Genomic DNA, 25,704 nt, shown 5'->3' on the forward strand with positions numbered 1-25,704 from the left:
TTTAGCACAATGCCTATATGTAAAAATGAACTTTTATTTTGACGGGCTACTTTTATTTTGACACTAGTTTTACTCAAATGAAAAGGTAAAGTGCTTGTGAAGTGACTCAGAACAGTTTCCAATGATGTTGTTTATGTATTTATGTCCTCATTGAGATGGCAGATGCTGAAACTACTTCAATTACTACTTTCTATTACTTCATAGCGCTGTATGCTTCAAGAACCGGGTACTCGGTATCACTGGTACTTGCGATGTTTGCAAGTAAAGGGGTTAAGAAACATCTCTCATTCTTGTCACCATTTAAAATGTATTAATACATACACAGTCAGCTTTTTATGATATTTGATCAATGTTTATATTTTTGAATTTGCACCGTAACGGTTTAAAGATTAAAGCCAAAAGATTATTAATTCAGCGAGAAAGATTGAGCTAATTTATTGCAACAACAAACAACAGCAAACAAAAAGCACAATAAAATAATCATCAATCACTGATACTTATATTAATAGAACTGGAAAGGCATGTACAGGGAACCCTTTCACATGAGACCTATATATATATATTATGATTGTAGTGACCTCGTCAGTCAGGATTGGTCGACTTAAAGAAGATCTGGAGATAATACATGACTTGGGGATATATATGCGAGCAACATATATCTATAGCTATTTCTAATAGCGATAAATAGGAATGATAAGTCTTTTCAGGCATTTTAGCTGATCTCAACTCAAACTCGAGTCTTCAGCTTGTCTAAATGATAAGAAACACATACTGTTATTTAGCGTTCCCTTCACGTTATGAGTGCACTATTACAACTTCCATGAGTTCACTCTGCAGTCCCCATAATAAGCAGTCTACTGACGTCCTTCTGTCCCCAGACTCCAGACATTCTGACTTTTTTTTCTAATCATTACCGACATTAGCAAGGGGCCTGCTCAGGTTTATGCAGCATTATATCAATTGTACTTGTCAGTGAGCTCAGAATGTGACACATTCGAAGATGCAAATTAGCCAATCAATACTGTCAATCATTTACAAATGCCAAAGCACAATATAGCTTGGCTTCGCAGGGGTCATTTTGTAAGATCTGACATTTGTAAATAAATTATAAATCAATAAATTCTAAACAGTGAAGGAACAAGCAAACATAACTGGTTAAACAAAACCAGTCGTGAGACAAATAAAGACTGTCAACCCTACATCTGTCCTTTGGGTTCTAAGATAGTCTCAGTTTCTCCTGCCCTCTTCCTTACTCTTATATTTCTCCCTCGGGCTCGACACTCCTCTCATTCTTCTCTGTCTATTAACTATATCTGGCAAATGACTGGATATGACTTATGATCAGTTGAGATTGGTTCATGAGATAAATCCCGCCTCTATTTTGCGTTTGCATTCCGCGTTTGCGAATAATTTCGAATGAACATTATAATGGCTTTAATAGGAAGACTAATTTTAAAAAGTTAACAACTCACACACTTAGATATTTGTTACTGTATGTCAACAAAAGACAATAAGACATAACAAATATCCTGAAAACCTTGAAATATCCTGAAAACATGATATGAGAGAGTTTATTATATATTACTAACCCTAACCCTACCTCAAGTGGATCAAAACCTTTCATCAAAGTTGCCCTAAAACCTAAAATTTAATTTGATCTGGTCTTAGAACAACTTTGATTAACTTTTTTGATCCACTTCAAATATGAATTACTGTATATACACAAATATATAATAGTCAAGCTCTTAAACAGAAGTAAAGACCTTAATATTCTGTTTTATAGAGTTGTGCTCCATATCCTTTTTTTTTTTTTTTTACACAAGAATGGAGTCGTTCAGGCAACCAACCCACTGACTGGTCTATTTTGAAATTATATTGTTTTTCATATCCCTAGGCACTGTCAAATATAAAATAAAAAAAGAAAGAAAAAGAAAATGAATATGTGTGCAGCGTGTTTAGAATTATGAAGACTAGCACAGCACATAAAACCACCGAAATATTGTCATATCCATATCGAAACAGTGACATTTTGAAGAAAGATCGTGTTATTAGTGGAATATAGAGGGATTATTTTTCAAAATGCCAATATGCCAGAGAGCACGGTGTATATAATGAGTCAGCATTACACCACAAATACTGGCAAGCCAAACCAAAACAGTGTTTGCACATAATGAGACAATATTTCTTGAGTAACCACTCATGCTTTTTCCAATGGCCTCAAATCAAGCCAAGACTGTACTTGATCTCTGGTACAATTGGCAGGCTCGCTTCCATTCAAATCCCAAAAGCAATATGCCCCTATGGCAAACGCAATACAATGAAACTTGGCTGACCTCAGCACACTGAAACCAATTACGGATGAGATCTACACCAGATGCTTACCTAGTGAGCTATAAAGCAAACATCAGCTGCTCAGAGAACATGTTATTAGGATCCTACATGATGATTATTTTCCATAAACATGTCATATTCACTCATTTTTGAGTATTAGTGCCGATGTTCAGGGTTTGAAAACAACCTACATGTTTCAACAGCCATTTTAATGTCCCAAGAGGCCTCTGGAAGACTTAAACATACAAATAAAGAACTGAAGGAGCATGGAGGCGGTGAAAAACTAGCTATCTGGAGTTAACTGGATGGGAATATCCCTGCAGCAATGTTTCTAGAAAGTCTTCCCAGGAGTGGGTTTGGTGTTTGTGTGCCCACATACTTTTGGCCATACAGTTTTATCTGAGATATCAATCATGGCCGTGAAATATAGTCAGTTTTGGCAGACTGATGAACTGAACTTATCTTGAGGTCTGCGGGCAAATTCACTTTCATCTCAACATCAAAAAATATTTTTCAAACAGACTGGCATGATAATTAAGGGCAAAGAGTATGAGATTTGTTTAACTCTATTTGACATATCATAACAATAACTGATTTCCAGACAGAATCGTCCGATTGTGAGGAAGATAATTAAACTGGAAGTACAGCAGGGATCAAGATAATAGAAAAAAATGGCTTTGAAATCAGTGTACACTTGTAATCAAGAATTGTTTCAATGTGACAAATAAACACACATATGAAGAAAATTTCAACTCTTCATATATATATATATATATATATTTGTATGTATATAAACTGTGTATGTGTGTTTTATCAGTTTATATTTTTAGTAATTAAATTTAAACACGATTATTAATTCCATCATTTTATTTTTAAAGGGCAGAGATCCTACTGAGCAACCATAACCACATCTCAAACTCCCAACTTCACCTCATCAGGAAATACAATGACAGCTTTACACTTAGGTCTGAAGGTGTAGGAAAAAAAAGTTAAGTTTCATAGCTGAAGTTTGACTGACAGGTGAAGCAAACTTACCGGAGTCTCTTGTAGTACTGCTTGACCTTCTCAAGGGATCCAGCATTGATTTGGGCCTGATACTCTTCCACTGACACATTTTCTCGGTAATAATATCCCTCCATGCTCTCAAAGGCTATTAAAGAAAGATTACGTGAAGCATTGGATTTCTTTCAGACATTTAGCTATGTATCAGTTACTATTATTATTTTTTTTTAAAGTTAAGGGTAGCTTCACATTGAAAGAACATAATTTAGCATTTTTGCCATGCTTCAGGCTAACTGTGTCCATACAAACACATCGTACCCTGGGTGAACAGGACGGGGTAGATTTTGAAGCTGCCACCGTGTCTTAGTCTCTGGGGTAACTGCTGGAAGTAGAATGCCTCCAGGTAAAAACAGACCTTCAAAGCCTGCCGTGTGCCCTCAACTTGGTATGAGATGGGCATGTCTGGAGGAAAAGAAACAAAGCCATAAGCATGATGGAGTTTATGAATAAAATATTTCATGCAAACACACTGGTTCCAAGTGACTTTTTGTATACTGAAGTTAAGAATATAAATACTGCCACTACTGTAAATATTAACAATAATAATGTAACAAATATTTTAATATATGTATTTGTAATAATTTAAAATGTATATATATAATGTATATATACAGTACATGTGTGTGTTTTTAAAGGCCTTTTGTGTACATAGAAAAAGTCTTAGATCTTTGAGTTCAGCTCATGAAAAATGGGGGCAAAAACATATGTAAATATGTAAAAGATTAAAAGCTAATATTTAGTTGCGAATGCCTTGCATGCAATCAGAGCAGTGAGTCTGCAACCCACAGACATCACCAGACTCTTGGTCTTATGCTTTAAAATGCTTTTCTCCAGCTTTTAATGCAGCCAATTCCAACTGTTGCTCATTTTGGGGAGTTTCTGTCTTTAGTCTCCTCTTTAGCTGGTGAAATTCATGTTCAGTCAGATCTAAATCTGGAAATTGATTTGGGTAATCTAAGACTTTACATTTCTTTGCCCTGATAAAGTCCTTGAGTGAACTGGCAGTGTGTTTTGAATCATTGTCCTGATCTAATATGAAGTGCTTTCTAATAAGTTTGGTGGCATTGTCTTGAATATCATTGGTAGCCAAGATGATTTTGTACCCTTCCAAATTCATTCTGCTACTGCCATCATACATTAAGTCATCATTCAAATGAAGAGTTCCTGGTCTATTGACAGCCATGCATGCCCATGCCATGACACCACCTCCACCAAGCTTTACAGATGAGGTTGTTTGCCTAGTATCATTTGCAGTTCTGTTTTTCCTCCACACTTTTGCTTTCCAATCCCTTAGATAAAGGTTAATCTTTGTCTCATCGGTCCATCAACTCTGTTCCAAACCTCTGCTGGCTCAGATTTGAGAAGAATCTTGCCGTTCTATTTTGGGTGCTGATTGGAGGTTTGCATCTTGCTGTGTAGCTTCTGTATTTCTGTATCAAATTCTCCAGTGGACTGTCGATTGACAGAGCATCACCCCAGCTTTCTGGAGGTCATTGGTAATTTTACAGACATGTATTTTAGGGTTGATTTTCACAGCTTTTATGATTTGTCTGTTATCAACTACTGTTGTTTTTCTTAGCTGATCAGGTCGTCGTTGGTTGCTGATGTCGCCGGAAGTCTCCAAACTCTTGATTTCTCCATGCCCTTTGTTTTTCCTATAGTTCTAATTGACTTCCTCTTTTCTTTTAGCATCCAAATTGCTTGCTTTTCTTTCAGAGTCGGCTTCCTCATCTTCATCCTGGTTTGTGTGTGTCATCATCGAATGCAATACTTAGAATGCAGAAGCAATGGATATAACTGATAATACACATTCCTTGCTTTTAATATCTGAAGAATTAATGCAACAGGACACAGCTGAACACTTAGAAAGACCTGTGAGGCAACTGTTCCGATACTTATGCTCACATCAGATAGGGAGATAAAACTCTAAAAGTGCTGATCTTCTTAGCTGGTAAAACATCTTTGTGTTGAATCACCCAATAATAAAAAGTGACATTCTGTATTTTGGGGACACTGGAAACATTACTAGTAAATTTTGTTTTAGAATCCTTCTAAAACAAAAAAAAAGTAATTATTTAAAGGAAGTGCTTTAAAGAGAACTTACTAGCAACAAGAGGCTCTCCTTCAAACTGCTGGAAATAGAAGGTGACCTTCTCCAGGTCTATGAGAGCGACTTGTGTGTCTTCTAGCATGGCCTGCTCATCAGTCTAAAGAAAAAAATGACATACTGTAACAAAAGTGCAAATATATATATAAACGGGTGGGGGTTTGTGTCATGCTTAGCTATATATACAAATTAAAATGATGACTTCCTGTTACAGACACACTGAGATATTCACATTTTCTTCATCCTCCTCTCTGTTCATTTTAGTTCATCTTCTGTCTGCGTTCACAAAGTATGCCCGTGGCTGTGGATGAGACCATCCACATACAAATCTGAACAGGTCTGGTGTGAGAATCGTGGGACCACTCCTCACACATCTGAAAACGACACCTCAAACGGCATCTGCCTGATACGTGGGCCGACTCTCTAACCATCCCCATGTGCCAGATGCTTCAATCCTTTCATCTGGGGGCCTACAAAGCTGCCAAGCGTTATCATTTCAAGAAATTACCCTCGGGTTGCTTGCTGCCGTCTGAGAGTGTTCGGGGGTGGAGGGGGAAGAGCATCAGTGCTGTGGAGATAAGCCTAAAGTCTCAATTGCTGGGAATCTTCATATTACATGTGGGTTTCATTTTTACGCCAACTCGGTCTGACTGCTTTGCTCTGACTACATACTGGATTTAAACATGACGTACTTCATCAAAGCATTCTTTATCTCTTTATATGCTCACCAATAGATCCTGTTGTGTGAATAGGTGCCGTCAGAATGAGAGTTCAAACTACTGATAAAAACATGACAGTCCACAAGTAATGTCTTATGAAGTAAAAAGCCGTTTCTGAGAGACAAATCCATCATTATGGCATTTAACTTTAAACCATCACTTCTAGTCCATAATCCATAATAAAGGCATAATAAATCCATATTTCCCCATCCACAGATACATCTGTCTGGAACTGCTTTGGACTGTTTTCGCTTGTAAATAGTGCTTGGTATGTACATATTTCTCTCCTGATTCAGATGAAAAACTTCTTCAGTTGAGAAAGCAATAGTACAGTATGGATAGAAGAAGTCCAGAACCAGTGGTTTGAAGTTAAAAAAAAGTTTTCTAGAAACATGGAGATTTTTGCTTCACAAGATATGAATTGATGGACTCATGGAGTTGTGTTGATTATTTCTGGATTATTGGGATACTTTTATCATCTGTTTGGACTCTCATTCTGATGGCATCCATTCACTGCAGAAGACCCATTGGTGACCAAGTGGTGTAATGCTAAATTTCTCCAAAATGTTCCAGAGAAGAAACAACCTCTAACTGATCTCGGATGGCCTGAGGGTGAGTACATTTTCAGCAAATTCTCATTTTTGGGGTGAACTATTCCTTTAAATATGAACAGCGAGAGTAATAATAGTCTTATCTATCCATTGGCTGAAAAACATTTGGATTTTGCCTTTGTCATAAAGTGACTTTGGGTGCAAATAAATCTTTTACATAAAGAACAACCCCAGGCATGCATAAAGAAATGTAATCCTCAATCACATCCAGGTGAAATCTGATCTCAAGATGAACCAAGAAACAGAAACACTTTACAAGACATGATAATCCTGCATTATCCTCTGGTCTGTCGGGATGCCTGCAGATTGTGTAAATTGCTGGTGTGTGGGAAAACACACATGGCTACAGTCATCAATTCAATAAGTCAGAAAACTCCACTGAGTCACAATCCACAGACCTGGATCTGACCTTAAGGCCGTTTGCAGTAAACAAAAAAGCAGATGTAATCTGCAGGGAGGAGGACAAACAAAGTAAGAATTTAGCTCAGGGATGATGTCGGTCTCTTCACGCTGTTTTCTGTTAAATGAAGAGTTATCTTGCTCATTAAAGGCACAGAATAATAGACTTTAGGTCAGATGTTAAGTAGCAGCTATTCTCTGTACTAGGCCTCACAGCTATTATAAGAAATCATCACCACAACCATGATGCATCATCCTGTTAAAAACAAAAACAAAAATAAAATAAAATGATTTTTTTTTTTTTTGCAAATTCACAAAAAGCAAAACAAAAAGCACAGATTAAAAAAAAAACTATTTTCAAACTAAACAAAAATCAGACAATAAAACAACAAAACTGGTTTCAAATATAACAAAAAGCAAACAATAAATCAAGAAAGCATGTTAAAACACGACAAATCAAACAAAACAAAAAACTGTTCTAAAACAAAACCAAAAATCCCACGATTTAACAAAAAACAGTTTTTAAACAAAACAAAAGGCTAACAAGAAAACAAATAAACTGTTTTAAAAAAAAAGCTTTTAAATAAAACAAAACAACAACATTTAAAACAACTGATTTAATTCTGAATTCCTAATTCTTATTATTAATTCCTTTTTAATACAATTAATTAATTAATACATTAATTCAATTTTCTTACATTATTATTTATGGATTATGTCTTATCTATTATTGGCCAACATTTTTATTTAATGTGTAATTTTTTTTTTTTACTTCACACGCTACACATTGTGCCATGCCTAAAAACACCCTTGAGCCTGACAAAATACCTATAACACTTGGCCTCTCATGGCTTATTATTGCTTTAACAACTACATCTTTACAGGCTATGCATCACAGATACAGAACAGCATTATGTTGTAACTGAAAAGGATGTGATAAATCCTAACAAGCCATTGGATGCTGACCACATCAAGCAGGATTTAAAAAACATTCTAGTCCCATACATGACCCTCTGTCTAAATATATCCGACCCAAAGGAGGATGTCAGACTAGAAAGGCTGGTAAGGCTTATTTCAAGCCCACTGACCGTGTCAGGTACTCACCAAGTTGGGGGAGAGCAGGGATTGGAAATGCAGCAGAAGACCAGCGGAGGAGATCTGCTCCAGCCAGCGGCGACTGGCTTCCTGACTTTCACTCTCAACGCTGAGAGCTTGATTTAGCACAGCCAACAACTGCTCTGAGAAAGAACAAACCGCCGCCACCAGACTCTGACTGAACACCATATCTCTCCTCAACTGAATCTCTGAGTCTGAGGGAGAGAAGAGAGTTAAATTAGCGTAAGAGAGGCAAAACTAAGCCATTCGCTTAGTTCGCTGTTTTGACTGACATGGGGAAGAGTAAATGATGGCATGGACATTTATAAGTGCACTATGGACAATAATATGCACTCTTAAAACTTCTTCAGTCTCCACATTATGTTTAGTTTAAAGACTAATTTTTAATCTAAAGACACATTCATACTTCGCAATGAACTCAAAACACATTAGACACCACAACAAAACACTACTCTTTTTCCTCAGCCAAATGAATTTAATTTAGCTGCGTTTTCTAGTCATAACCTTGAGAAACGGTGTCTTTTTAATCAATTATATTTCCTTAAGGGGATTACAGAAGTCTCTGAGGGCTCAGCTCCTGTGGGTAATGTTTCTCGGAGGATGCTGGGCCGCTGCTGTTGCAGGTGTGACAAGAGAAATGCTGTGTGGAGGAATTCTCAGCTGAGTGTAATTTATTCAGGGTGACCTCAAAAGACTGCCTACTGTTTGGTGTGACTGATTATAGCATCTGAATAAGTGCGTGGTGAAAAGACCGTACATGATGTGTTCCTTATTCGTCATGTATATTTATAGTTTTTGAATACCATGCGTAAGTGAATTTGGTTTAATCGACACTCACCTGTGTATTGCAGCAGGACCAACAATAGGCGTGTTTTCACCTCTGAGGGAATATAAAAAGTACATAAAAAAATCTGAAAAATATAAATCGGCATTTAACATCTAATTGAATGAAGTACATAAGATGCAGATTTATACAACAACAACAAAAAAATCTGATTATTATTATTATTATTAATATTAATATTATTAATGAACTAAATATTTCCTTTTCTACGGTATGAAGTGAAGTGAATATGATGCAGATTTTTGCACTAAAATAATACAGAGTGGCAAAACTTTATAGTGAATATGATGATGAATATTCTAAATCTTAATATCCTTTGCAATAAAAAATAAAATAAAATAAAAAAAATGTTTTTATATTATTCTATATTATAATATTATATAATTCTATCATTAATAAATGTAATATTTAATTTCATTGTGTTATAGTCTTGTAAACACATCAGACTGGACGATAATGTTTTTGCTTCTAATTCATCAAGTTTGGCATTTACACACACACACACACACACACACACGCACACACACACAAACACACACACACACACACACACAGACACACACAGCAGAGTAAGGAAGTTAAAATGCAGGAGAATGCTTTTTCAGCCCTTGCTGACAACTGACCTGAGGGAGTTAAAGCCAAACACTCACTCTCTGCTCTCCATAAACTCACATTTGGCCGTGTGTGCTTGAATAACGGCCGCATCCAGCCCTATCGAGAGCTGCTGGAGTGGTTGTTTTTGGCCAGGATCGCACGTATGTGGTGTGTGTGTGTCGCTTTTGAAACCACTGACCTTCTGCAAACTTGGCGATGGTGTGTGTGAGAGCCTGAACGCTGCTGGGCAGGTTCCACGGGTCCTGCTTGACGTGAAGCCGCAGTTTCTTGGTGCAGTTGAGCTTCGGCTCCATGTCCTGATGAAACTCTGTCCAAAAACAATCACAGGATCTTTGGAGTCAAACGTGCAGGATCAAACAGACAACTCCACTAAAGTGAGGAAAACACATTTAAGCACCACGCAAGACCCTGTGGTGTAGGATCAGTAGCGTTGAGTGTTGTAAAAATATATGATATATAGCTCCAATGCCCTAAGTTCAGATGACTCTGGCTATAAAAGGTGTCAATGCTTGTTACCATGGTGATGATGAAAAGGTATGGCAGTGACACACATATGCCATTTCTCACACACACACACACACCTATCTGCTTCCTGCTCCGTTCAGGGAAAAGGAGGGTGGGTGAGATGGGCTTACATCACTCGATTCGTCTCAGTGATTGTATAATAATTTCCTTTGAGCACTCTGTAGTGATGTAAAGCATGTTCAGGAATCTGCCACACACCGAGTAAGAGCAGGTCCACTACTGAGACAAACAGTTGTAATAATAATAGTAATATATTGTTTATCTAATATTAGTTTATTTACATAACTTATTAATATTATTATTAAAATATAGTATATTTGTATCCACTACTTATATGTAAACATCAAGGTATCAAATATTTACATATTGCAAATATTTCTGTATTTGCGTTTATTTATTTTTTTATATATTTATTTATCCCCGCATGTGTTAAAAGTAAAAATAAATATCATTTAAAACATGATAAAAATACAAAATAAATAAATAATACACCAAAATCTACCATATATATATATATATATATATATATATATATATATATATATAATGAATAAAAATAAAATATTTTAGGTGTTTATATGAGAGATATGTCTTTCTGATGTCTTTTTTTAATATTTACATTTTTTTTTTCACTAGCTCTAATAAGCAGTTCGGTTTCTAATTTTCAAATTTTATTTTATCACCTGCATGCATGCGGTAGCTTAAATTAACAAATCACATGCACGAGCACACAGATTATAATCACCTGTTCAAACCTTGAGGACTCCATACTAATCTGCTCATCTCCTTACAACAGCAAAGCAGTAACATTTTGTGGAGGTATAAAACTAGATTCAGACCACACACACAGCAGCAATTCGCTGACTCGTCACTTCATTTAAGATTTATTTCCCAGGCAAAGTGTTCCCTGCTTTCAAATATCACTAGAACAATGCCGACTGTGTTTATTAACCTACCAAATGACCTTGAGCCACATCCTGTGTGAAACTATGCCTTTGGGAATGAACTTTATTATCACATAAACCAGGGACTCAGGAGTTACTGCAGATTGCATTAAAGTTTGTTTCTACTGTCAACACACTGAGATCTTAGTTCCTGGAGCTGATTATCACTATTATTAAAGAAATGTAAATAATACCAGATTTTATGGATGAAATTCACTTGAAAGTAAGCATCACTATGTCCTACGAATAGAAGAGTGCAGACAAAGGCTGCAGACAGCACACCTTGTTTGTTATCTTTATTTTATAAATGCACAAAATTTTGTTGTTATTATGTCTGTATACAAAAAAGTAGACCCTTTACAGATTCGATTGATGTATTGCTCTTATCTGTACGATCAAAACTGAAAGTGTAATTTAAGTTCTTTTGCCTCATAACGCGTATATGTGTTAATCGACTCCAAAGGATTAAGGCAAGAACTCAGTGTTAAAAAAAAATAATAATCAATAAAATTACATATAATAAAATATAAAAATACAAAAAAACTATAGAATTTAAAATACAATAAAAACAGTATGACAAACAATAAAATTAAAATAAAAAATTAAATTAGCAATAAAATAAAAAACATGAAATAAACAAAATTAAATGTATACAATAAACAATTAAAGAAAAAGAATAACATAAACAAATAAAATACAATACAAAAAAACTATAAAATATAAAAAATAAAATGAAATAAACAATAAAAGAAAATGAATACAAAAAAGCAATAAAATGAAACAAAAAATATCGAATTAAATATTAAATAAACAAAGTGAAATAAAATAAACAAAAATAAAATATAATAATAATAAAATGTAATAATAAACAAATACAAACAACAATACAATTTACAATACAATATAAAAATATAAAATTCAATAAACAATAAAATTAAATAAAAGAAAAAAAACAATAAAATGTAAAATAATAATAAAGTAAAAAATTCAATACATTTTATACAAGAGATATTTCTAAGCAATCAAAGGGGACTTTTCAAATGTATTGTATTACACTACTCTGTGAGTAGTGTCCTTTTCAAGGGCGCAAAATCGCCACAAAATCTAGAATGAGAAGTGACCCAGACGATTTCTACGAGTCCAATGTCCTAGTGTCCTTAGATCAGATAGAAGAAGTGCCCTAGACTATCTCTAGTAGTCTGGTGCTCTTTATCTGTCCCGGATAAAAGGAATTGTACAGATTTGATTAAGATGATTTGTAGCAAAGGACAAATCTGAGGTTGGAGCAGTCAATCACAGAAACCTTCACACTGCTCAGAGGAAACCCCCACCTTTAGCCACACTTCCTTTTGCCAACAACCCTTTACACACAAAATACAGGCCCAGATTTATGTCACTTCCTTCTTTCTGTCTGAGACATTTCAGAGGGGCTATGCCAGAAAAAGATCACTGAAGATCATAATCTCATAAACATATATAGTTTCTGAGTTTCAGCACACAATTTAAGTTATGCAACCCATAACAAAAAGTGCACTGAACCATGAAAGTCACTTTAATGAATACTGTCTGTATGAATAAGCCTGGGCCAACACAATTTACTTCATTAACATGAGAATCTCTCGATACCTTGAAGTCCCCGTCCCGGAGTGAAACACTTGGTCTGTTCAAAGGCTCGAGTCACAGTTGCCCCTTTCAACAAACTGGTGATGGACTCCACCTAAAAAGGAGATCAGCACCAAGACATCACAGGAAATTAGTCTTTAATTAGCTAACTAAGCAAATGTGTACAAACTCATAAGTATTTCATTGTTTCAAAACTCAATCTCTTTGGTGCTTGTAAACCTAAAGTGCCCAAGGAGGCAGACTGCACAAACCAAAAGCCCCTTGAATTCCCACCCCATCAGCAGAAAACAGTCGTGCTGCGTGTGAAATGGAAGTGTTGTGCTCCCAGAAACCTGGGTACTATAAACCAAACACCAGCCAAGCTGCTTTACTGGTAATTGAGACATCCTCGTTAAAAAGTGTAAGGGAAAATGACCATGGCCGTGGTGCATTATGGGAGGGACTTCAGTCTGTTTTTAAGTGTCAAAGAAGCCAAAGGTGAAGCTAAGTCTTCTTGAGAGCAGATGGAATCAAATAAAAAGGAAGCTAAACCACTAGTGCATTATTTAATAAAACAGCTATATTTTATATAAATAGTAAATACTTATTTTTGTATTTTAAATTTATATAATCCTTAAAGTGTCATTTTTTTATTTGTAGTTATATGTATAAATAAGTATATTAGTACATACAGAAATTCAATTATTATTATTATTATTATTATTATTATTATTATTATTATTATTATTACCACCACTACTGCTAACCCTTTACTTAAAGCCTTTATGTTATTGCATTATAAAGGGTTACTAAAGGGTACTGCATAATGCATTATAATTATTCATAAAGTGCATTGTAATACATTATATCTTATCATAAATAATTATAACCGAATTCAAAATGCATAGCAAACAATGTATCGATTAGTGTAATAATGTTTTAATTGTGGTTATAACTATTCATGAGACTGTATAATGCATTATTATGTGCATTAAAAGGCATAGTTACAAATTTAAAAAATAATTTTATAGTGCATTATATATAAAGGATAAAAGTGTCACTTTTATTGTTATTATTATTTATATATCTATACACAAAAATGGATAAGACATTTAAGCTATCGTGACTGAAATGGTCCATGCTATTTGTTATGTACCAAAATACTAAAACAAAAAGTAGATTACATGAATGTGGATATAAAAAGTTTGTTGATCCTGACACACAAACACACACCTGACTGAACAGATGCTCCAGGAAGCCGTGTAACTTCTTCTGCTTGTCATGAGATATCCATACACTGGTTGGCATCTCGTCACCTGTATGTGATTGTGTGTGTGTGTGCGTATGCAAGTAGGTAGAGGGTGAAATGGTAATTATTAGAGGACACTATCATTCAACACATAGCCATTAACACATTTATTTAATTAGTGAGGTACTGCCATAACAACGCAAAAAAAATCTCTCCCTCTCTCTCTGTCTTTCCCATGCTTCTCAGTCTCCATCTTTTAAGTGGTTAGCATCAAATGGTCATCAGTTTGGCACACTCTGTATTTTGGCGGGTTCTGTTTGACTAAGTGGAAAATGCGTGCTTGATGTGCAGTGCAAAGAGATAAGAATCAATCTGAAAGGCATATCCAAGCACTTGCCAGATATGATTACAGTCATGAAGGATTTATCATGGAGGTAAACTAACAATGGTGTTGTGGTCTCAAACGTGTGCACGATTATGTCTGGTTGCATTACCTGAGTCCATCTCGTCACTGTGCACGTAAGAGCTGCAGTGACTGCTGCATATGCTGGTGAACGACGCTATGGAGTTCCTGTTGCTGTTACAATCACTGGAAAAAAGCAGAAGAAAGTGTTATGAACAAATAATATAAATACTAATACATGACAAGATGACAGTGGTGCTGAAGCAATCTGTAAAGATCACAGGAAATCCTTCATCAGAATAAAAATACAAGATAAATACAAAATATTCTTCTGAATGTATTCCTTTGTGAGCTTTGTTGTAAATAAAGCCAGAGACAAAACAAAGCAAAGCGAAACAAAACAAAGCAAAGCAAAACAAAGCAAAGCAAAGCAAAACAAAACAAAGCAAAGCAAAGCAAAACAAAGCAAAGCAAAGCAAAGCAAAGCAAAGCAAAACAAAACAAAGCAAAACAATGCAGAGCAAAGTAAAACAAAACAAAAACAAAAATAAATAAAAAGCAAAAAGCATAGCAAAGCAAAGCAAAGCAAAACATAAATAAATAAATAAACATAAAATAAAAAATAAAAGGAAAACAAAATAATATAAATATATACAATAAATATACATTTAACAATTTTTTTATTAGACTTTTGTCATGACATTACTTGACCAAAAAGGGGAAACTGGCTGTAAAAGCAGACCGTTTATATTGATGGCTGTTTATATAACACATATTTGTTTTGTGTTATGAACTGCTTTTAGAACACAATGTTGTGTGAAATCTGGCAGACGTGATGTTTTAGAGAAGACACTACATCTAACTGTAAAAGTACTTAATAAGCTACTGTAAAACACATTACCTATAGGAGTCTCTGTTGCTGATGGTGTCATGACCCGAGTCCTCCTGCTCATCTCCAGTCACATTAAAACACACTTTCTTCCCATTGCGTTCACTTTTCTCACTCTCACTCTCAGCTGAAATGTAGCTCTCAGTGGGCTTCCCTTCAGACCCTGTGGGATGTGTGATAGAGGAGAGCAAACTGTGGGAAATACAGAGAGAAAGAGAGAGACAAGGAGAACAAGAGAAAGATTAATCACTCTTTAATCACACTGCAATCTATGTGAAATAACAGAGTCAGAATCTACACCTCCAGAAACACATGTTCATGACTCACATAAACAGAGGGAAAGACACATCACTCCACGACTCTTTCACAGTGAACCAGGGTGGATAATACAATAAATACTAGCAGTTGAAAACACAATGGGAATAAGGAGCAACATGGAGTAATACAAATAAATTAAATAAAAAATTAAATAAAACAAAATCTGTCCAAGGTGTCATGGTTATGGTTTGAAGAATGGATGAAAAAAAAAGAATAGAATAAATAAAAATAAAAATGTGTGTATATTGCACAATATTGTGTAAATATTTATGGCACATTCATAAAAGGGAAAAGATTGTTCTTTTTATTGACTAGATATACTGAAGAGACTACATGAGCTGAATATTGCAACAAAGATGAACATTATAGTGGGAGACATATGTCCTACCAGTGTTGGGGAAAGTTACTTTTAAAAGTAATGCATTACAATATTGCGTTACTCCCCCCCAAAAAAAAGTAACTAATTACGCTACTTTGTTACTTTTTATGGAAAGTAATGTGTTAAATTACTTAGTGTTACTTTTGCGCTACTTTTTAAATATGAGCAGGGTTTGATTGCATTTAATATAAGACGTTTTATTAATAGCTAATGTAAAAGCTCTTTCACAGCAAAAAGTGTAATGAATAAACCTGAGCTTAACAATTGTTAGTTTATCCAATGTAATTTTTGCTTATTAGTATGGTTGAACTGGATCATCAAAGGTCAGCAGAAAAGACATTAGTTAATACAATGGTATTAGAGACATCTGTGTTATTTAACATATTTAATTATTGCAGGTTTGTGTCATATCCTGAGTTTGTACTTCACTGTTTTAATTAATTTTGCTGAATACTAAATCTGTTTTTTTTATTAATTCATGCACTTTCACATTTAGTTTAGAACTACAGTAACATCATGTTCACATAGCGCACACAACGGCACTGTACTTCCGATTTCTCCCAATATGGGGACAGGAGACTTGTCAGTCAATAAATGGGAAAACAAAGTAACTCGCGTTACTTTTTTGAAAAAGTAACTCAGATATTTTCTTTTAGATTAAAAAGTAATGTGTTACTTTACTAGTTACTTGAAAAAAGTAATCTGATTATGTAACTTGCGTTACTTGTAATGCGTTACCCCCAACACTGCCTATAACTTCCTCAAAGTCACAATACTGTATATAAAACAGTATAAAACGATGTCTAAACTATTTTGTATCTAACAACTGCTGTAAAAGTGCAGTGGTCTATTAAGTTTTTGTTTCATTTGTTTTGTCATTTATTGACTTATTCCTGTTGTTTGTAAATTATTTCCAATGTGCCGTGGCTCGATTTGGTATGTCTGTAGCTCATTTACCTTGCGCTATGGTTTATTTCCATTATGTTGTGGTCTGCTCTGTTGCGCTGTGGCATATTTCCTTTGTGCTGTGCATTTTTCTGCTACACTTTCAACTTGCTTTTGTTATGTTATGAATCCATTCGTCCATTCATTCTCAAATCTCTTTTAAGTCTAGCATGGTTTCAAGTTATATTTGAAACTTTTGGAGAGGATCAGGCACAGCGTGTCAGAGTGTTGAATGTGTGAGGATGACCAGAGCCAAACAAAATCACAACCTGTTTGTGCTTGGCTTCCAGACAATAACTTGAGGAAGTTTGAGGTCCTAAAAATATGGATAACATCAAAACACACATATCCAGCTGTGTTAACAATCATAACTCCATTAGGAGAACGGCAAAGAAAATGTAGACACTTATTCTCAAATAAGGGAATATTTAAGTCAAATTTTCAGTCTGGTTTTGAGGCCCAATCTCTCCACACATGAACATACTAACATGTCAAGCCTTGTTTGAGTTTCAGGACAAACCCCTCTAGGTTCCTTTACTGAGAGGGGACACATAGACACACTTTTGTGGAATACGTTCCCTTACGAGCGCAAACCATAACTCTAATTCCCATCTTAACAAGAAAACAAAACATCAAAAAAACCCTTCCAACACAAACCAATTTTGCAAGTGAGCACCTGAGAAAAGTTTCCAGCGATGCCTCACTTGTGAGATCGCTTGAAGGGCTCTCCAGCTGCTCTGGTTCTCCAACTTTGCAGGTTTCTAACAATGTTCCCTCCTGTCAAAGCAGACAGGTCGCCACCATAGAGTACCATTCTGTCGCCATTGAAAAGAACACCCAGCACTGCCATTGGCTGTAGCTTAATAAGAAAGATTGTGCAGCATAGGGCCTCAAGGGGCACTGAGCATCAAAGTGGGAAGAAGTGGAGGAGGGGAACAATGATGAGAGTCTGCAGGGGAGATCTTGGTTTGGGTCCATGGGTCTCTCTGCCTACAGTCCTTTATATATGAGTGCTTTCATGTGACATCTGAGGCTCTTTACATTCAGCTAATGTCGTGCAGCTGACTCTGCACTTTCAACTATAATCAGAATGTGACTTCTGGTCAAGTCACACTTGCAAATACAAAAGAGATCGCTATCTGAAACAGCTGAATAGACAGATGTGAAACATCTGCATTTAAGTTGAAGAACAGAAGCCAAAGCCAAAGGAACAGAATTTAATATGTGTTTTATGGTGTATGATATATGTGGATAAAACATTCTTTGATTATACTGAGCAATGTAAAGCTGAACGGAGAAGAAGAGCTGCTTATGTGAACACTACTTAAAACTTTCCCCCTACTATGGAAGTCAATGGGGCCCAACAACTGTTTGGTTCTTTAAATTTTTCCAAATATATTCTTTTGTGTTCAACATACTGTAAGAAAGAAACTCATATAGGTTTGGAATAACATGAGGGTGAGGAAATGATAACAAAATGTTCTGGGATAAAAAATTCCTTTAAGAAAACAAATATGATACATAGATTTTGGGAAACTTTGGTTTTTTGTTTTATAATAAATGGGTTTTTCATCCCCCCCCCCCCCCCCAAAAAAAATTGTCATTACACATACACATACACATATATTAATTACAGACCTTCATGTCATTCCAAACCAGTGAGACCTTCGTTCACCATCGGAACACAAATTAAGATAATTCTGATTCAATCAGAGAGCTCGCTGACCCTCCATAGACAAAAACACAACTGTACTGTGCCCTTGTCCAAAAACATAGTAAGGGGATCGGTAAAACACTTTCCAACATGGCAGAAGACGGTAACTCGGGGAAGAAGAATTGATGAATAAAGTCATTATTTTTGTTTTCTTTGTGCACAAAAAGGTTTCTCGAAGCTTTGCGAAAGTTGAGCCACTGATGTCACATGGACTGTTTTACCGATGTCCTTACTACATTTCTGGACCTTGGAACATTTCAGTTACATTGCTGTCTATGGAGGGCAAGAGAGCTCTCAGATTTCATCAAAAATGTAATAGTGGTCTGAAGATAAACAAAGGTCTTACAGGAAAGTCAGTGGGGTCAAAAAAACGTTGCTGGCACCTTTCATTAAATGAACATATGAATATCATAATACTTGTTTTACATATAGTAGGAATATAAATTCATACAGGTTGGAATGGCAAAATGGTGATAAAAATAAAATTACTGAAAGTTCATCTTTGGCTGAAGTGTCCCTTTAAGGCAGTTATTCAGCAAAAAACACCATTCTATAGTTTTTCTGAACCACCCGCTTCAGATCCCCTCATACTTTCCTTTTCTTAGCCTTTTCTTCAACCTAAACAACTGTAGAGATCAATGCACTTCTTAATCCACAGCAGAGTCAGAGGCTTCCGGAAGTGGCTCCAATGAGCTACTCGGCTGCTATTTGCCCCATTAATGCTGCATCATAGGGATGGCTGTCTGACAACCGCCTCCAGGCAGCCATTACAGCACTCTCTCTTGCCCAGGGCTGTGTGGAAGGTCATTATCTCCCCACCAGATCAAGGACAGCCTTGCCAATAAGCACAGTCACAGACCTTCAGCCAGCAATCTGCACTGACAAGCATATGGCAGCAGCAGTGAAAGGTGCCACCCCCACCGCAGATCAAGACTAGCTGTAATTGCCATCATGTCCACCGGGGATCTGAGCATGTGATGTCCATGTAATGATGAAAATTCAAAGGCTGATGGGATAATGGATGTTTTTATTATTTAAACTATAGTTGGTATGACTATAACTGGAAAGAACAGAGGGAAAGAGAAATAAAAGACAACGTAATGTAGTCTTGTTAGTCGCTTGTGCCACTTTGCAAATGACTCAGTGAGAGTGACATTTACAGTGTACTGCTTGTGTTCTGTGCTCTTGTGGTATTTATTTATTTATGTATTTATTTTATTTTTTCAGATTTCCATTTTGGGCTAGGGGCCTCAGGGTGTCCAATTTCCTTCAAGGTGTTAATGTACTTCCAGAAAATGAAGCCATCAACAGCTCGGCTCAGACAGGAAGAACCCACCCTCATTTTACTAAAGTGTCACACACACACTTAGTCGCTGGAGGAAAAAAAAGGTAATTAGAAACACTGCAAATTCCAGATGTTGGGTCACGTGTATTGTACAGAGAGTACACGGTTGCTGAGACAGTAACATCCCATAGAGACTCTAGAAGTAATAAGAACTGTCACATCTAGAAAAACAATTTGCATGATTTCTGAAGTCATTTGATTCCAAATGTAATTAAAAGTAAATGTCTCAAATCATTTACAGTCAAGAGAGATGCAAAAATGCTGCAAATATGTAAACCTTCAAGTGTTTAATTAGCTAATGTCAACCCAAGATTTAAAAAAAAATATCTTTGTTTCTTAACAGCATAAACATCATACATTAACACCTTATTAATGATTTAGCTAGAAAGCACAGTTAAGAGAAAGTATGTATTATTATTATTTTCTTAAAATCTCATTAATAATTTAGTTAAAGCACACTTGATAAAATAATAATATTATTAATAATAGTTTTTATATATATAAATAATTAATTAAATAATTAATTTGTTTGTGTTTATTTATTCATTTATATAAAAACAGTTAATCTATAAATAGCACATTTGTATGGTGCACCGAAAGGGATATGGTAGTGGGGAAAAAAATCAGACTGAGTGAAAAAAAAATGGGGTGGGAGGAAAAAATATTTTTTCAGATTTTTTTGCATTCTCTCGCAAAAACTTTTGCATTGCCTTGCAAAACTTTTGTGTTCTCTCGTGAAACCAATTGAGTGGACAAACACTTCCTGTTTACTTTTATAGCTTGTGGTATATACGGCTTGATACATTCACATTGGAGTGGTTCATAGAGATTTATTTTGAACGTGGATGAAATATTCAGTGCATGCTCATCAAGGCACAGTTTCGGGACATAAAACACTGGATGACTAAATTCAGTACACATTTTTTTAATAAATCATACAGTCAAGCAGCCAAGAATATTAACATAACCTGGTAAATTGCATATCCCCAACAGAAAGAAAACGCTTAATTAATGGATTAAGACACTGGTATAAAAAGGCTGAATTCAGTATACAGTTTATTAATAAATTAATTATACATGAAAGCAGGTAAGCCCAGAAGAACAGAAGTGTTTTCCACCCATAAAGAAAACGCGGCTTAATCAAGACGTTGAAAAAAAAGACCAAATATGCTATACAAATTATTAAAATTATATTCTGTGTACATGCAAGTGGATGAGCTGAATTGCACGATAAGCATTTTCTTCCCCATAGTAAGCCATATTTAACATGGCTCAATATAAGAAGACACTGATATAAAAAAAGTTTTTTGTCCCTAAACCATGCCTTAAACTATAATGCAAGCAAAGCTGACTGTATTTGTGCAAGTTTAAAATAAAACATATATAAAAAAAAATTTGAACGTATGGAGCTGTATTAACCACTAATTTACAAGCTGTAAATTAAATAGAAGGTGTTTGTCCGAGCTTAACTGGCTTTACGATAGAATCCAAAGTTTCTTGAGGGAAAGCAGAAATTTTGAAAGAGAAAAAAAAAAAAAATATTTCCTCCAACCCCAAATATTTTTCCACCGTCATGTCCCTTTAAGGGCTCCATACATTTGCACATTCATAATTCTGAATATTTTCTCTACATTTTGTATTTAACGTCTTAAAACATTTCATCTGTAAAATAGCACTTTTGCACATTCATAATTCTGTCCATTTTCTTTATATTTTCATTTCCATTTAGTTATTATTTCATTAATTTATTCCCAATTCCCTTTATTATTAGCGTCAATTTCATTTTTATTACCTCATATTATATGAATGTCTTCAGTAACTCCGGTCATCAAGAAAAATTCTTATGAGACTTGGCAATAAAGCTCTTTTTAATTCTGATTCTAAAGCTCTTTTTATTTTCCTTCTAACCTCTTGATGGAGGTATGGTTACATACCTACTATATCACTAAAATTAGCCATGGCTGTTTTTGCACATAACTTTCAAATAACAATTTTGTTTTTCTGATTTCTTTCTAACCTCTCTGTGACTTTAAAAGCATGATAACCAGGTAGGCCAGTTCATTCAGAGGGTAGGCCACAAACAAAAGAATAAAGAGAATAAAACATAAACCACATTGAAAAAATCTCATCTGATGAGTTAGAGAGTTCTCTGGCAGCAAAGGGCAGTAATACAGTTCAGTCAAAACTCTGTTTACTTTTAAAAGTTTAGATTCACTACAAAACTTGACTTTTCGTCAGTTTAAAGGGGGGGTGAAATGCTATTTCATGCATACTGAGTTGTTTACACTGTTAAAGAGTTGGATTCCCATGCTAAACATGGACAAAGTTTCAAAAATTAAGTTGTACGTTTGAAGGAGTATTTCTGTTCCAAAAATACTCCTTCCGGTTTGTCACAAGTTTCGGAAAGTTTTTTTCGAGTATGGCTCTGTGTGACGTTAGATGGAGCGGAATTTCCTTATATGGGTCCTAAGGGCGCGTCTGCCCAAGAGCGCGCGCTCCCGTATAGCAGAGCAGAGAGAAGATGCTTGTTTTACAAACAAGGCCCAGGTTGACGCTGGATTTGCACATCGTTTATTTCTTAAGGATGATACAATCCCAACGAAAAAGGATCACGATCGTGTCTTGGAACCGCAGGCGGTGAGTAAAACTGCTTCAAATATCTCTGTGTTGTTAACTTAGCTATCGCGTGTAAGCACATCAAGTAAACAACATGTGATGTTGTCATCAAACTGCACTTTCCACATGTACAGCTTAAAAAAAAAAAAAAAAAAAAAAAAAGACGACAAAGTGGAACTTAGTCATTTTCCAAAACCGCTAAGCAAATATATACAGTTTCTGTACATACCACATAGAGAAGCCTTTGCTGATGCTGCTCTTGTTAAATTTCAGCCTCTGGATCTGTGTCACAGCTTCCAGACGCGCTCAACACAAAATCCTACTGGCGCTCGTGATTCTTTAGCTCCGCCCACACGTCACGCCTCTAGGCGCTCGTGTTTTTCCGGGAAAAATCGGTACAGACTATCTTTCTCTTATGAATATAATAAAACTAAAGACTTTTTGGAGTTATGAAGGATGCAGTACTACTCTATAGGTACTCAAGATTAACAGGATATTGAGTGAAAACGAGCATTTCACCCCCCCTTTAAGTACTGAATTTTAAGACAGTTGTTGTACTAGGCTGAAAAGGCAAGCTATATATTCATGTTTTTAACAGTCACATGACCAAACAAAGATATTACCAAACAAAAATGTCATACTCATGAATCTGGGCGGCGTAGCACTCCATCTCTTTGACGACAGTGGTGAGTTTGGTCAGAAGTTTCTGGTAGGCATCCAGGATGAGCAGGTCGTCCTCTCGGAGCAGGAAGCGTAGACCATGACCTTCTGCCCTGCTCAGACTGTGTCCTGATGGGGCGGCCATGCTGGTGATGCTGTGCTGGACGTAAACCATGGGGTTCAGCTTGCCTGAAATCACAAACCAGTAGAAAAACGATTAAAACCCAATACTTTAAACTGGCCATTGCTTCATATAATGAACCGTCTCTGCTTGCACATTAAATTTAGGAATCTATCTTCACTCACCCTGCTCTGAATTGCAGCCTCCTTTCTCCAGAGTGTTCTTCCTGTTGTCAAGCTGGACTCCGAAGGCACTTCCAAGGGAAGTAGTGGTCTTGGGATAAGACACCTCAATTACGTTGATGTGACAGTTGGTGGGGCAGAAGTCACTGCTGTGTAGAGGGGAAACCTTGGTCTTCGCCTGCTTGAACGTGGGCCAGGCCCTGTTCTTCAAAACCCGTGAAAACTGAGAGGAGAGATTCATTTGTGTAAGATACAGTAAATATTTGTTTGAATATGAGCAAGAGCTTACGGTTTTTCCTATGTAAATCATCTAAACCTGTAATACTGTACCCAAAACAACAATACTGTGTTGCTTCAACCAACCTGGCTTCATTAAGAGTTAGCCATAGGATCTTCGGATGGAGTCTGGTATGCTAACATGCTAAGTTCAGCACTTTCCCATCAAGATCTGGTGTAGCTGAACTTTCAGATTAAACTGTGAACACTAAAAAGTGTTTTGACCATATAAAAGCTTGGTACAGTATATACTAAAGACACTATAAAAATGCCAGTCCATCAACATCTCCAATCACCTGATAATGTTCTTGGTGTGTTTAACAGTAAAGAAGTCTACGTTGGTTTAAGGGCTGGCAGCTTAGGCTGGTTTTCATTGGTCAGGCTGGTGTATTTTGATAGTTTTAAAGCAGTGGATCTCAACTATCAGCAGTGGAGGAGAACTAATTAATAATTGCTTTATAGGCCTTGAAAAATGCTAAATGTGTCAAAATCCCCGTCTTTGCAAGTATCCTTATAAACACAGTAATTTAGGTCTTAAGTGAAAGCAAACAGCTGAGAAAGAAGACAGTATTTTGTGTAACAGTAATTTTGGATCTTGGCAGCTCTTAAAGTGACAGCAGTCTAATATTCCCGCTGTCTGTCATTCGTTTTAATCAAACAACAAAAGAGAGAAAATCTCTCACTGCTTTTGACAAAATTTATTTTGTAACTTTAGTAAGAAGAAATATATATTTAATTCAGACAGTGAACAATACACAGTGATTTTATACATTTGAATCCTTTTTTCAGTTGATTATACAATGTATGTAGTATTTCTTTTTTATTTGTTCTACTGTAGTTTTTATATTATTGCTTGAGATTAGTCTCTTATTCTTATTAAATCGCTGACTATTTACTTGTTTTCAGTGAGCCTGAGTTTTTCTTTTTTTTAATACAGGTTAGTATCAGTTGTTTTGTTATGTTGACACTGGTGTCAAGAATTATTAAATTTCTATGGTATACATTTTTTTATATCATAAAGACCGTATTTAAAGCAAAACTAATTATATCATGATATATAGAGTCACCTTGAAATAAAATGACTCATATCGTAATTTAAAATTTTGATCATATCTCCCAGTCCTACTTTGGGGGGCTTCAAATAGTGTCTTTAACAATGGGGGGCCTTGGAGCAAAAAAGGTTGAAGACCACTGTTTTAGAGGACTGTTTTCTATTTTTTTTTTTAGCTAGTCAGGCTAAGAGATCGGGGGCTAATTAGCTAAATCAGCTGAACACAAATGTTTCCATGCTTAGAAGGACATATAGACCAATTGAAGACAAGCTTGACCAGGTTAGGAGTGTCCTTTTTCAACGTGTAGAAAATTAATCCTATAGGGGTCATTTATTTACAAAGCAAGACTGTTACTGAATAGATCCACATTGCAACTGAAATTACAACTGATTTAAACTGTTTGCATTCAAAGTCATGGTTTCAGGCACAGGAGCATGTAATTGAATCAGTAACAACAGGCTGAAAAGACCTCACTGCTCCCCTTGAGCAGGGATTTGAACCTTGTCTTTTTCCAACAATGACATAATAATTCTATGCTTGTGATCATGAATGGCTGCGGTCATGGACTACACTGGACAGGTTACAGCTGCCCTGGACACGTAGCCTCCCCTCAGACCGGACTTCCCACATTCCTGGCTAGCTTTGACAAACTGGGAGCTTCAGTGTCTGGGGCCCGGACC

General features: G+C 35.8%; 1 protein-coding gene across 1 annotated transcript in view; it reads right to left on the reverse strand.

The window, feature by feature from the left end:
* The window catches only part of prex2 (phosphatidylinositol-3,4,5-trisphosphate-dependent Rac exchange factor 2), a 130,404-nt gene that overhangs the window by 30,760 nt on the left and 73,940 nt on the right, over window positions 1-25,704 (reverse strand). Inside the window, exons 24-35 of the mRNA XM_052596298.1 lie at window positions 23,700-23,919; window positions 23,375-23,582; window positions 15,429-15,608; window positions 14,619-14,713; window positions 14,109-14,191; window positions 12,900-12,990; window positions 9,983-10,111; window positions 9,184-9,225; window positions 8,334-8,539; window positions 5,498-5,600; window positions 3,652-3,795; window positions 3,367-3,481 (exon numbers count right to left, since the gene is read on the reverse strand). Coding sequence (XP_052452258.1) covers window positions 3,367-3,481; window positions 3,652-3,795; window positions 5,498-5,600; window positions 8,334-8,539; window positions 9,184-9,225; window positions 9,983-10,111; window positions 12,900-12,990; window positions 14,109-14,191; window positions 14,619-14,713; window positions 15,429-15,608; window positions 23,375-23,582; window positions 23,700-23,919 — 1,616 coding nt within the window. The remainder of the gene's footprint in view (window positions 1-3,366; window positions 3,482-3,651; window positions 3,796-5,497; window positions 5,601-8,333; window positions 8,540-9,183; window positions 9,226-9,982; window positions 10,112-12,899; window positions 12,991-14,108; window positions 14,192-14,618; window positions 14,714-15,428; window positions 15,609-23,374; window positions 23,583-23,699; window positions 23,920-25,704) is intronic.

This window comes from Carassius gibelio, chromosome B24 (genome assembly GCF_023724105.1).
Source record: "Carassius gibelio isolate Cgi1373 ecotype wild population from Czech Republic chromosome B24, carGib1.2-hapl.c, whole genome shotgun sequence".
Classification (NCBI taxonomy): Eukaryota; Metazoa; Chordata; class Actinopteri; order Cypriniformes; family Cyprinidae; genus Carassius; species Carassius gibelio.